Below are 15,144 nucleotides of genomic sequence, written 5' to 3'. Positions count from 1 at the left end.
CAACAATGACTCATCTTTTCATAATTTACAGACAGAAATCAGCTCAGCCTATAACCAGCTGTCCCTTGCCTTGGAGTCTGTGTATACAACAATGACTCATCTTTTCATAATTTACAGGCAGAAATCAGCTCAGCCTATCACAAGCTGTCCCTCGCCTTAGAGTCTGTGTATACAGCAATGTCACATCTTTTCCTTATTTACAGGCAGAAATCAGCTCAGCCTATCACAAGCTGTCCCTCGCCTTGGAGTCTGTGTATACAGCAATGTCACATCTTTTCCTTATTTACAGGCAGAAATCAGCTCAGCCTATAACCAGCTGGCCCTCGCCTTGGAGTCTGTGTATACAGCAATGTCACATCTTTTCCTTATTTACAGGCAAAAATCAGCTCAGCCTATCACAAGCTGTCCCTCGCCTTGGAGTCTGTGTATACAGCAATGTCACATCTTTTCCTTATTTACAGGCAGAAATCAGCTCCGCCTATCACCAGCTGTCCCTTCCCTTGGAGTCTGTGAATACAGCAATGTCACATCTTTTCCTTATTTACAGGCAGAAATCAGCTCAGCCTATAACCAGCTGTCCCTTATATACAATGACTCATCTTTTCATAACTTACAGGCAGAAATCGGCTCAGCCTACCACAAGCTGTCTGGAGTCTTTGTATACAAATGTAACAATGACTCCTCTGTTCAATATTATGTCTCCCCCATTTATGGGAATATGTAATAATTTTGCTCTGTCCGTCCGTGTGTCTGTCAGTCAAATTTTACACATTGTGTTCGCTCAATAAATATAGAATACTTGGACCTTGGACTTATTTTTTTATAATTTACAGGCAGAAATCAGCTCCGCCTATCACCAGCTGTCCCTTCCCTTGGAGTCTGTGCATATTGTTGACACCCTGGAGAAATACAGGGAATGTCTGTCATGTATAACTAAGCCAGGGACGATTGTGGGTTTAGACTCTGAATGGAAGCCTGCTTTCTTAGGACAGATTCAAAAGTGAGACATGTTTTCAATGTTTTAACACTAAATACATAAATTTCAAAACTGATAGCTTAGTGGTAACAAAGTATTCCATTAAAAGCCTAGTGAAAGCCTTCTATAAGTGACTACCCCAAATCTGTGTACAGTACTCAACCTCTGTGTATTGATCTTAATCTACTTGCCTTGATCCCTCTTATCAGATCTCGGATCTGAGTATCCTGCTGTGCAGTTTTGGAGTTTTTGTTATAGAAATGGACCCTATATGGCCCTGAGCCATTAAACGAATACACAGGAAATTGGCCCCTACTGTGACATCTGTGCAATTAGCAGGAGATGCACAGCAGGGGATTATCATGCCAAACATTCCTTAAATTAGGCCTTTAACATTTAAAGTATGTTTCTGAGGACAGATTTTCAATGCTATTACATGAACGACATGAATTGTAACACAGATAACTTTATTATTAATAGGGTTATAAAGTATTTAATTAACATTTAAAGTATGCAAAGAAGGAAATGCTCAAATATAAAACCTAGTTTTAAAATCTTAAGCTACATCCATCAATAATCAAGGTATAAAGACAAACCCTTATTCTTACACAACTACTTACAGGGGTGTAGCTAAAGCCAATTTGATGTGCATACACAAAAGAAAGGGGGGAAATTTTGAAAACAAAGCTTGCAAATGGTGCATTTTGGCCTGTATCAGAATGAAAAACAGGCTTAAAAAATCAAAGACAAATACAGAATTTTGAGTAGTTTGTCCAAATCAATTTTAAATTCCATAAAAAAGGCAAATTGATGTGCAAGCCCGGGCCTTATGGCCTTGTGGAAGCTACGCCACTGACTAAGCTAAGGAACAAAATAGAAGAAACAAGCCCGGCAGTCATATTTTCACCAGTGTCAGACAAGCTTATTTGTTATGATTTCCACCACTGATCCGCAACATCTTTTTTACCATCGATCCATCCAATGGCATTAATAATGTGTTAATATGGATATCTCAGAAAGTATGTAAAGATGCACTCTTACTCCCAAACAAGATTTCCTACAATAAATACAATTTTTTTAATAAACTGAAAAGGATGAGTACATGTAGGAAACAATGGTTTTTATGACGGATACAAGATTAATTTGAAAGAAATGTGCAGATAACAGGTATTTCTACCATATGAGATGATAAACGATCACAGTAAATATTTTAGCACTCACCAATCATTTAATATTTGTACACTTTCAGCTATTAAATACACAGTTACAATTTTATTATCAGTAATTAATATTTGCCCTAAATCCATTATTTAGTAAGTTATAAGTTAAAGGTTTATCACTCAAAATTTATGTTTGTTATACAGAAGTATGAGGGCTATCCCAATAAATCGTAGACTTTCCTTATTTCCAAAAAACTAATGAATTAATTGTTGACAAAGTTCTCTTGACGATTTATTCATCATCTTGAGCAAATACATGAAATATCACTACAAAGTAACAATAAATAAAAAATCTACAAAACATTAAATGACACCATGTACACATAATCGATTCAAGCTGACGTCATAATTGTGGCGGTAGACGTCATATTAATAATGTGGGACAGCTTGTAATTATTGATTTTGAATAAGAGTGTCAATTTAATTTCAGGGTTGCCTTACTCCAACTAGCTCTCAGGGACAAAGCATATCTGCTGGACTTGCCAGCATTAGACAAATTTGCTGTCGGTGAAAATAATCAACTATGGGAGAAGTTTTTTACATCATTCCTCTGCTCTGAGAAAGTCCTCAAACTCGGTAAGCAAAATTAATTGTTGGTAGTGTTAACATAATTGTTAAATGTCATGAATTAAAATTTTACTGATTAAGAATGTGAGGAGTGAGTGTAGCAAATGAGCCCTTCTTAATCATTTAGAGTTAATTCCAGTCATCTAACTGACTTTAATTACTACCTCATTGGCTGTCACATTTGTCAAGTCAAATTCTGATGCAGGTATTGTGTATCAGATGAGTGGAAGTGGGCGGACCTTTAAACACCCGCGAAAATTGAAAGCCCAGTACTTAATGATTGTCTATAGGCAATTTCATGGGCTGTAAATGTTGTATTCTGAATTGATATCAACATTATTTATTAGCCTTATTGAACTAGATTAGAAGAGTGAATCATTGCTATTAGCAACCATAGGTTTGGGGTCTTTGTCCATGACGCCCATGTAATTTAGAGTTTCAAAAAGTTGGATAAGAGATATTCACATGAAATAATTGGGCCCTTAGTTGATAAAACTGTGCCTGCGAACCATTGAAGCATGTGAGTATGGTTTGTGGTCACCAAGCCGGACAACTGGGTTTTCTCCGGGTTCTCCGGTTTCTTCCACAACACAAGACCACACTCTCGCGTAAAATCGGGCCAACGAGAGTGATTAATATAATGTTGTAATAACTTGTTTCACAATCGTTGTAAAATAAATATGTTTAAACTAAAGACTGTTGACAAAACATCCGATCGCAGTTTTTCATATTGACGTTAAAAATGATGTTGAATGGCTTAAAGTGTTACTAACAGCAGTTTTCCAAACATTTGACATTTACTCCATTGTGAGTTCTCACATGACTGAATTAACTATATTGATGCCAAAATAAACTGATTTTGATATGTTTTGCAGTCAAAACTGTCAATATGTGAGAGTGCAGCTTTAAGAATTTTTGTAAACCACTATTACTAGTAAGTTATTCTTTGTCACGGACTGGTTGTTCTGTTAGCACAGTGGTTATTACTCTTGCTTTTCACCAAGGCGTACCAGGTTCAACTTCCAGCCTTGGTGTACATGTATGTGAGTTTGGTTGGTGGCTACCAGCTGAACCATTGGGTTTTCTCCATGAACTCGAGTTTACCCCCTAACACAACATTGTGCCAACTAAATTGATTTAAAATTACCTTATAGATTAAATTAAAGTTTAGATTAAACTTATTTTTTTATTTATTTTACAACGATTGTGAAGAAAGTTAAATTAACTTATACTAAGTAACTCTTGTTGGCACGACGTTGGGCAAGAGTGCGGTCTTGTGATTTGGGGGAAACCGGTAACCCAGAGAAGACCCCCTTGTCCGGCTTGGTGACCACCAGCCAAACTCACATGCGCCCAGGCCGGGAATTGAACCTTTGTTGCCTTGGTGAGGAGCGAGTGCACTGACCACTGTGCTAACTGGAGAACCAAAAGATGAAAACTTTTACTACCAATAGTATAGACTGATATTGTCTGACTTTATTTTCAGGCTATGGTATTGAATCAGATCTTAAAATGTTGCTTCGAACATTTCCAACAATGCAGGAGCAGATGACTAAAGTCCGCAGAATTGTAAACCTAGACATACTAGCAAAAAAGGTAATCTTTGATTTTTTTAAATAATGCTTAAATTTTAGAGAAAATATTGTTCATAACTTTAGTTCCTGAGAGATTTGCAATTCATAAGTTTTGAATTTTCCCTTTAAGAAACGTATATGGAAATAAATTCTAAAGACAAGTCGTGAAAAAACGAGCATTTTTGTAATTTGTTTATTGACAATACCTTTTCATTAACATGATAAACAATTATGCAGCCAGAAAACTTCTGAGTAATTGTTCATAATCAAAAACTTGAATGATCAAAACAAAGACAAATAGTATAATTATTATTTGTTTGCAAATAAAAAAATAATTTAGCCTTTATAAAATTTAATGAGGTTTTCAAATAATAGCTAACTGGGCACAATTTCTGTAGTTAAAAAATCACCAAAATACTCTCAAAATATTTGGGCACATTTCTTTAAATTTATGGTCATATGATACGCTGGAAACGTGTCAGCATGCAATGTTATATTTTGGCGCCATTTTGATTGGGGAATTTGTGGCAAGTTAGCTGTTAATTGAATACCCCTATGCTTTTTCATTTTGAACATTAAAGTCAAAAGAGTAAAACATAAAAATGCATGAAAATGATTATGTTTCTTTTGTGCATCAAGCTATGTTTTCCGCTTGAAACAATAAATCAATTCATTCCCAACAGTTAGCTCTTAAAGACGTTCAGCCAGTATTCCTAGATGAAAATGAAGACAGTGATACCATTCCTAAACCCAAAACAGAGAACGAAGATGAAGATCCGGAACTGGACTCTGGCAGCGGCAGCATGGAAAAAGGACTGAGTGAACTAGTGAGACGTTGCCTCGGTCGGCCATTAAACAAGTCGGAACAGATGTCAAACTGGGAGAGGCGACCGCTGAGGCCCGAACAGATCAGATATGCTAGTGGGGGAGTTTGTGTCAATTCTTAAGTTTTTGGAAAAATTAGTTTTTGATACTTAAAAGACGCATAATATAGATTTATGTAAAAAAAGTAAATGCATTATAATGTTAAGCTCAATTTACTTTCATAATTGAATAAAAATAAACAACAATATGTGATTTGTGCACAGATAAAAAATATAAGCGATATTTTAACTGGCGAGTTGTGGCCACGTAGCTTTTTATAAAAAAAAACCCTCATTTATATAAGCAATTTTTTTATCTGAACACAAAAAATATCCGTTTTTAGGGGGGTTTTGAAGTCATATGAGTTTAACATGAAAAGGTATTAAAATGATAAAACATATATACATTTGCATCAACCTATGTTGTGCGCCTTTAATTGGTTAATTTATTCACTAAATTTGGATTTTAGAAGACATCTTAATGTATTGCAAAGCCCTGGAAATGTATTCATGCTTGTCTTGAGTTTGTGTTTCATTGGCTTACCTCTTGAGTCTAAGTTACAGACTTTGCTCAGAAAACTGTATTCTTAAATCTTTCAAATGCCAAAATTAACTTCATCAATGTTAATAAAGATGTGTGCTTGATTGTAGAATAGATATTATGAAACACATAAATCATATTTAAATGTCTTCGCTCCTATACAGAATTAAACTCTAAACCAAAACTGAAACACCTTTGGTGGCCAGTCTTTGTAAAATCATAAGACAATCAGTGGTGTGTAATAGTTCTTAAAAGATGTGCTCTTACTCCAAAACAAGATTTATCACAATTAATAGAAATGTTTTAATATACCAAAAGGGATGAATAGTGTCGGAAACCATGGTTCTAATAAAGGATACTGAGTTTAATTTGGAAGAAAGTTGCAGAAAATATGATATTTCTACCTAATGAGACGATAGTAGATCACAGTAAATCTTTTAGCATTCACCAATCATTTACTATTTTTGTGTTTCCAGCTATTAAATATACGGTTACAATCTTGTTATCAGTAATTAACATTTTCCATAAATGCATTGTTTGGGAAGTAGCTAAAGGTTTATCATTATTTGTTTTTGTTTTTTATACATGTGTATGTATTGATTTTGAATAGAAGGTCGCTTTAGTTATGATATTCAAAATTTTCATTTCAGCCCTAGACGCATTTGTCTTAATAGAGCTATACGACATATTAGTGAAGCTAGCTGGAGAGCAGTCCCCTGGAATGGACATGGAGCCAATGATCTCCATGAAGTGGCTTAAACCCAGCAAGAACGAGAAACGACGGGCTAAACAAAGGGGGGACCATAGACAGAAAGTGCCTCGGAGAGTTGTATGTTTTAATTATGATTTTTTATGATTTGATAAAGAATTGCTAAAACGTTTTGTATAATTATGTAAACTAATGCTAAAACGTTTTGTATAATTATGTAAACTAATGCTAAAATGTTTTGTATAATTATGTAAACTAATGCTAAAATGTTTTGTATAATTATGTAAACTAATGCTAAAATGTTTTGTATAATTATGTAAACTAATGCTAAAACGCTTTGTATAATTATGTAAACTTGCTAAAACAGTTGTATAATTATGTAAACTTACTAAAATGTTTTGTATAATTATGTAAACTCGCTAAAACGTTTAGTATTATTATGTAAACCATGCAATATCAGTGAAAAAGATTTGGTATAATTTACTGCCTTTTAATGGTTGTTTCCCCTTGCGAAAAATATGTTCATTTTCCAAAAAGGTCATATTTTCCCCAATTAAATACAGACTGTGCAAATGAATTTTTCAAAAAAAATAAACAAAATCTTGATAAGACTAACACTTCTACAGCATAATGTAAGCATAAAAAGTAAAATGTACTTTTACTATTATATTTAAATTTGCTAGTTTGGCATGACTAGTTTGGCATGACTTTGTATTTTTTTCAAAGTTGAAAAAAATCCCAATTTGGAAGGGACAGGCGGTGAAGATAATTCCGAAAAAAAATCACTTGATGTTTATAATTGTCTTAATGAAATTGATATCGATAACCTGTTTGTATTTTGTTGATTATTTTAAAGCCGTTGAGCCTTTACAAATGGACTTCCTGTGGTTTCCATTGTATTATATGTTTTTAAGGATAGATTCAAGCGGCCATGCAGTTTATACATGTAGGCTTGACCTCGGTTTTGCAAATCCATAAAGCGCATACTGCATTAACCCACGAAAAATGATACTCATTCATTATAATTTCATTTTTTCCTTTGAAATTACTTCATTTTTTGAGGTTATAATTATTTTGGTTGTAATATATTTGGGGTTTATCAAGAATAATATTGAGAATTTTAATTCGTGTTTTACATATGCATGACTCAGGTCCTCATTGCGAAACTCCGTTTACAGAGGTCACTAAAGGTCGACTGGTTCATGCTAAACGAACGCAAGTTTAATCATACAGAAAATGAGTAAGAATGCAAATATGCAGTCTTGTTGTTTAATATGTTACAGAAATGGTTGAAAAGATATTTGTGTATAGGTTAAGGATATGGACTTATAAACAGTTATTGAATCAATTTATATCAAAATAATGTTAAATACAGTAATAAATGATATATGACGTAGACTTACCGTAATTAATCTAATTTTCCTTCTTTTCGTGTAGCCCAGCTTTCAGAAGCCTATGACAGGCGCCCCAATGTCAGCTAAAGATCTGAGAGTCGTTGTTGATACGATGTTACAAGGGCTTGGGAAACAGCTTCGAAGCTGTGGGGTCGACGTGCATATTACTGACCCATTCGCTGACCATTATAGAGCTATTGAGGTAAGTTTAGCCATATTTGATTGTATTTTTTAGTAAAGACTGTATAACAGAGTTGTTAAAACTGATAATAATTATATTGGAAGCTATATTTATATTGTGTAGGCTTTTTTAGATGTTATTATACGTCATTTGACTTGCCATTTACTTCAAACTTATTTGTTTAAAAACAATTGTAAAACAAGTTATAACAACATTTTATTAATCTCTCTCGTTGGCACCATATTACGCAAGAGTGTGATCTTGTGTTGTGGGGGAAACCTGAGTACCTGTAGGAAAACCCAATTGTCCGGCTTCAGGTTACCACTAAACCAAATTCACACGTGCCGGGAATCGAACCCAGGTACTAGGTGAGGAGCGATTGCTCTAACCACTTCTCTAGCTGGACAACAAACCACTTGACTTACCCTTTATAAAGTTATTCAGTAATGTCTCGTGTGATAATTTTTAATACGTCCCTCACGTTCAGTCTTAGCATAGAGATCTTGCTTTCTGAAGTGCCTGTGGGCGATAGGCGCTTATAAAATATATTTGGAAAACTGCGTTAGTAAACACTAAGTGTTTGGCAGACGTAAATGATGTAAACAATAAGTGCTAAGTATAATTATAACACCTTTGTTTTCAGTATCACCTCTCATGAGATCTGATATTTATAAAGTGATGAATGCCCCTTTAAAACATTTCATTATATCAAAATGATGTTGGACATGATGGAATCTATATCCATTTATATTCATTTTGTGGTTATCTTTGCTTGTAGATAAGCAGAAAAGAAAACAGGATTGTTTTAACCAGCGGAATGCCGTATGATCTGGTAAGTTTGAGAAACTATTATTCACGATGAAACATTGAAACAACACATATTGGGTCATAGTACATAATGGTATGCAATATTTACTTTGGCCAAATTCACACTACATAATGGTATACTACATTCCCTTTGGTCAAATTCACACAACATAATGGCAAACGACATTCACTTTGGTCAAATTCACACAACAAATTTGTCATTATGGTATACTACATTCCCTTTGGTCAAATTCACACAACATAATGGCATACAACATTTACTTAGGTCAAAATCACAGTTTATAATGGCATACAACATTCAATTTGGTCTAATTAACAGTGCATAATGGTATACAACATTCACTGTGGTCAAAATCACAGTGCATAATGGTATAGAACATTTACTTTGGTTAAATTCACAGTGCATAATGCTATACAATATTCAATTTGGTCTTATTCACAGTGCATAATGGCATACAACATTCAGTTTGGTATAATTCACAGTGCATAATGGCATACAACAATCACTTTGGTCTAATTCACAGTGCATAATGGCATACAATAATCGCTTTGGTCAAATTCACGGCGCATAATGGCATACAATAGTTGCTTTGGTCAATTTCACAGTGCATAATGGCATACAACATTCACTTTGGTCAAATTCACTGTGTATAATGGCATAAAAAATTACTTTGGAAAAATCTTAAGTTCATAACGGCCTACGGAGTTCACTTAATAGGTAAAATTTACAGTGAATAAAGACATACGACATTCACTTATGGCAAAATTTATAGTGTGTACTGTGTAGTTTTAAATTTATAAAAATGTTGATCGATTGTAGAAATCTCTCATCCTCACAGTCTTTCTTTCGTTATTTTTTTTAAACAGTTTCTAAAAGCGTCTGGTTTAAGTTTGTCAATCAGGATTTCTGGCAAATTTTTTATTCCCCCTATTGTTTTGGACAAAAGCAATTTTCAAGATGCTTTTTTATATTTCTTCAATTATTATAAAGAACACTATTTTAGCAATTATAGTTTATTTTCTTGCATTCACAACCAAACCCATTATTTACAGATCTTAGGCAGTGTTGGCGCGGAAATGTGTTATAATGTTATGTGTGAGGGTGCAAAAGAACAAGTAGTGGAGGTACTTAACCATTTCAACGTCCAGGTCACACGTCGAGACATCTTCAGTAGGTGCCAGGTAAATTGCAATTTCAATACATTGCTGATATCCTATTCTGAGCTCCTCGGCCATTTTTATCGAAAAACAACCTCGGATGTATGTTGATTAAGGGTTGCACAAGAAAATCACATTCAGTTTCATTATTTGTATGAAAAACAACAAATCCTGTAGTCAAAAGCTTAAACATGAATCCTGTGCAAAGGCATAGGTCCAACGCCAGAAACACAGAACATAAACTCCATTATCAGAATGGTAACAAGTAGCCGGAGCTTATTCACAATTGCGTGCAGATAAATTGCAATCTTTTTCACTTATTCGCAGACTAGTTATGAAGCGTTTTCCTTGATAACATATTGCAAAAGCCTTACTTCACCAACTACCATCTTAAATGAAATAACATGAATGTATGCAAATCACGCAACTATTATATATTTATCAGGTTTGTAATGGAGATGTATATGTAACACTCCCAGCAGAAGATCTAAAACTGTTGGCCCAGAGGAAACGGCAGCTAGTTGCCCAACAGGCAGCTGAAGAGTTTGGGTAAATATTTATGTTCAAAGCGGTGCTTTGCAAGTTTATTAATTACTTTCTGACAGTGATTTTCCTTATTGTTTTCCACTGACAGGATGGAATTTGACTTTCGTATTTTGTCTATCAGGCGCTTTTAAATGCATTTGTGAACCATTAACTGTACTAGCAATGAAGTCTTTTAGGAATTATTTAGATTATGAGTTTTGATAAGCATTAGAACAGGGTTGGAAATTTAAGGAATAATTTGTTAAAAATGGAATTTCTTTTTGATGTAAATGAATTTTCTTTTTGGGATTGGGTCAGAAAATTTTAACTGCACTACCCTAGATAAAGGACTGCCTACTTCAGAATTTATTCAAATGTTTTCTTTTTCTTTTTACTCAGTTCTGAAGGAAAGGATGAACCTGACAACAACAGAAATTCAGCAGCAGACAACAATAATTTTGACCAATCAGAAGAGCTTGTTTCGAGATTTTTGGACTATGATATAGACTGGTACACCATAACTGTGATGTCAACTTCAGCTGCTTTACAGACAGAAACGGTGCCCCAGTCTATGTTTTCCAAAGTAGAGAAATTTTATTGCTGTGCCAGATGTGGCAAAATATTCTGGGAAGGATCACATTTTGAGCGAGTTTGTGAGCAGTTTTCTCATGTTTTGAATATGAAACCAGAGAGGAAAACTGTGTATGATCAATTGAACGAGAACTCGATTTAAATAAACAAATGAATGATAATACTCATTGGTGGATTGGACATTGTGTTAGTCAAGGCCGTATTTTCCCGAAAAATTCTGAAGTTTTTACTCTTTTTTTGAGAAGACTTTTTAAATCCTGTGTATATATATTGAAGGAAATGAATTGGAGGTCTTTTATATTTTGAAATATTTTTTTAAACATTTTAGTAACATTCCTTTAACAGGTCATTAAATATGCAAAAGAAATAGTTGAGGTATACTACAAATATTTGAGTAATAAATAAGTACATTTTTTTCACCGAAACACATGTTTTTTGAACGAATATCTTGATCAATAACTTCAATGAAAGAATATGATCCATTAAGAGTAAAAAAAAATGTAATATTGAACCATGTTAGGTTCTAAAAGGGACTAAACACCAGCTGATACAATTAGAAAATTAAATTATAGAAAAACAACCTTACATCAAATTGACATCGTTGTGAACAATCAAGCTTACTTACTGATATATTCCACCACGTACGACACATGCATTTGTCGCAGTTTTTGCGCATTTTTCTAAATTGAAATTTTCTGCAGTTGTTTACCACATAAATTCCAGTAAGTTAAAAAATAGCGTCGGTATATTTATCTTTACTCATAAACACATATGATTTAAACTGGGAAACCATTATGCACTTTTTTAAAGGGGGGTGGGGGGGTAGAATAAACAGCAAAATGATGCGTTAACTCTTATATTAAAGTAAAATGATTTGTTTTCGACTCCCTACTAGCTTGCATTGGCAATTCTAGCTTGTTATGAGGAAATCCTGTACTTGCGGAATTTTGGACCATCTGGTGTCTAGTCCCTTTAAGTGGTAAAATGAGTTGAGTAAGCTATTGAGTAGTAAAGTATTTTCGAAAAACTGGAGCCAGAGCTTCGTTATACATTGAGGAGTAAAAGAGAGGACAAGGTGATTTCTTAATACAATTTAGGTTGATCATTGACTCTGGTATTATATTTTATTAATACTGGTCCTCTTTGATTTAAGTTATAGATCGTAAGTTGCGTTGGAAATTAAATAACCAAAGTCGCTCCCAACCATCCTTATTATGAGACTTATGTGTTCTTTTTCTTTCAACGCAATTCAATTGCTTTTATTGCTGTCATTATGTTTTATAGACTTGATAAACTTAATTGTTAATTTGGATAAGGATAAATAGTTATATTGTTTAATAAATATTGATATAATAGTACTTGTTTTGTCTAGTTCCATTCCTCGTATATGTCTGGGACTTACTCCTGAACTAATCTCTTGCATGTACATTTGGTTTATGATATTCTCGTTAAAGTTATGTTTACTTAGATATACATGTATGTATCTGAGACTTAATGGCACTACGAGGGATGCCCGTAAAGTTTTGAGACAGTGCCTATGTTTCAAAAGGTTTTAAATATAAATCAACAAACACTATATAGCGGCGTATATAAACTATTCACGAGTTTCCTTTTTAGAATTATATAATCTCATACTAAGGAAGGAAATGGCTATCAAGACATCCCATGTAGCGCTTCACGGAGTATTTTGAATTTGACGTTTTCTGAATATTGTACCCCACACCTCTAAATTTGTCGACAACCTAGCGTGGTATTCACTCTTTGTCTGTCCTGGAAAACGACCCGTTTTCAACGAATCAGATTTGTTTCTTAGAGTAAAGGAAAACGGAACAGCATTTATAATGAAACAAACTCTTAAAAGAATAAAAATGTTCCTTACAAATTTTTATTAATAAAAGGGTGGCGTAGTAATTTGGTCATGTATTCATCCCCTGTTTAATTTAAAAGTGCTTTTATGCATTAAGTGTTATTATTTGGAATATTGATGTATTACCAAAAGTTCATTGATTAATGTCCAAAAAAATGTTTGCGCTAAAAACGAGCAATTTTATGATATAAATTTTAAAGGCGGGCACCTACACCACTATTTAAATATCAGCTGATCTAATTGTTCGCCGATTAAGGGCTGCTAATTATTCGCCGGCTAATGATTGCACAAGAAAATCACATTCAGTTACTACATTATTATTAGTATATTAAAAAAAACACTACAGAAACCAATCCTGTAGTCGAAAGCGTATACATACATCCTGTGCAATGGCACAGGTCCAATGCCAGAAACACAGAACATGCACTCCATTATCAGAATGGTAACAAGTAGCCAGAGCTTAATCATGATAGCGTGCAGATAAATAATAATGCTACTCACTTATTCGCATACTAGTTATTAAGCGTTGTTCTTGACAACATGGTGCAAAGCTGTTACTTCATGTACAACCATCGTGTTTGAAATTACGTGTTTGCAAATCACGCAACTAGTATATATTTATCAGGTTTGTAATGGAGATGTATACGTAACACTCCCAGCAGAAGATCTAAAATTGCTGGCCCAAAGAAAAAGGCAGCTAGTTGCCCAACAGGCAGCTGAAGAGTTTGGGTAAATATGTTTGTTCAAAGAGGTACTTTGTAAGTTTATTAATAACTTTCTGACAGTAATTTACCGTATATTTTGCGCTGATACATAGACTCTCTAGCCTATCCGGTTTCATATTGCAACTACACGTAGGATGGGTTTTTACTTTCACTTTTCACTTTTCACTTACTTTTTCCCTTTTCTAGGCATATGTGAACCAATTTCTATACTTGCAATGAAGTCTGTTAAGAATTTAGATTATGAATTTAAATAAGCATAAGAACAGGAATGGAAATTTAAGGAATAATTAGTTAAAAATGGTATTTCTTTATGATGTAAATGAATTTTCCTTTTGGGATTGGATAAAAATATTTGAACTACACTCTCCTAGAAAAAGCCTACCTACATTATAATTATTCCAATGTTTTTCTGCTTTTTTCCCCAGCTCTGAAGCAACAAATGAACCTGACGACAATAGAAATTCAGCAGCAGACAAGAATAATTTTGACCAATCCGAAGAGCTTGTTTCCAGATTTCTTGACTATGATATAGAGTGGTACACCATAACTGTGATGTCAACTTCAGCTGCTTTACAGACAGAAACGGTGCCCCAGTCTATGTTTTCCAAAGTAGAGAAGATGTTCTGCTGTGCCAGATGTGGCAAAATATTCTGGGAAGGATCACATTTTGAGCGAGTTTGTGAGCAGTTTTCTCATGTTCTGAATATGAAACCAGGGGATGAAACTCTGTACGATAAACTGAATGAGAACTTCAATGTACTTAGTAAATGAAACTATAATCCGATATCACCGGGTGCATTAGATTTAATTAATTTTTAACTGAGTAAAAATGTAGGTATAAAATCGGAGTGGCTACAGTGAGTAAAAAAACCCCAGATACATTACTTTGTAATTTGTCAAAGATTGAATATTTTGAGCCTTTTGTAATTACCCATCAGAATATAAATAGTTGTCAACATTTTTAGTTACACCTTTAAAAATATAAGCCATCTTAGAATATGTAATAAATGTTGTTATGTAACATATAGAAGCTTATCCTCTTAAAGAAATAAACAAGACCCGGTTGCTTCCAAAACTTTCAGGAGATTTTGTTGCTCTAACGCTTGTTAAGTAATTATTGCAATTATATGTTATACAGCAACGATTAACTAAAGTTGATTTGGATAAAGTGTTTTTATTGTTGAATAAATATTGATAAAATACAAGTTGTTTTATTTATCTTTAAAGGGGGGCAATATAGTTTTACAGTTTTCATTAGATGTACCTGGAATCTTACTCCCAGGATGTACTTAAAAAAACGTATTTTAATTTAAAACAGGAAATAACCATGTTCTTGCTCATATAAGAGAATGACATGAATACTTCAGTGAAACGCAGTAAAACGTTACATCTGGCTGAAATGAAGACAATACGACCGTCTGCTGG

At 33.9% G+C, this 15,144-nt stretch overlaps 1 protein-coding gene across 1 annotated transcript in view; it reads left to right on the top strand.

Moving 5' to 3' along the window:
• The window catches only part of LOC128224812 (exonuclease mut-7 homolog), a 28,936-nt gene extending 16,454 nt beyond the window's left edge, over positions 1-12,482 (top strand). The window contains exons 8-17 of the mRNA XM_052934874.1: positions 834-1,000; positions 2,627-2,772; positions 4,250-4,359; positions 5,021-5,258; positions 6,392-6,570; positions 7,888-8,046; positions 8,804-8,857; positions 9,907-10,035; positions 10,457-10,560; positions 10,936-12,482. Coding sequence (XP_052790834.1) covers positions 834-1,000; positions 2,627-2,772; positions 4,250-4,359; positions 5,021-5,258; positions 6,392-6,570; positions 7,888-8,046; positions 8,804-8,857; positions 9,907-10,035; positions 10,457-10,560; positions 10,936-11,269 — 1,620 coding nt within the window. The 3' untranslated portion in view covers positions 11,270-12,482. The remainder of the gene's footprint in view (positions 1-833; positions 1,001-2,626; positions 2,773-4,249; positions 4,360-5,020; positions 5,259-6,391; positions 6,571-7,887; positions 8,047-8,803; positions 8,858-9,906; positions 10,036-10,456; positions 10,561-10,935) is intronic.
• Positions 12,483-15,144: the final 2,662 nt, after the last annotated feature.

The sequence above is a fragment of the Mya arenaria genome, chromosome 17 (assembly GCF_026914265.1).
Source record: "Mya arenaria isolate MELC-2E11 chromosome 17, ASM2691426v1".
In the NCBI taxonomy this organism is placed as follows: Eukaryota; Metazoa; Mollusca; class Bivalvia; order Myida; family Myidae; genus Mya; species Mya arenaria.
This window is presented reverse-complemented; position numbering and strand designations above follow the sequence as displayed.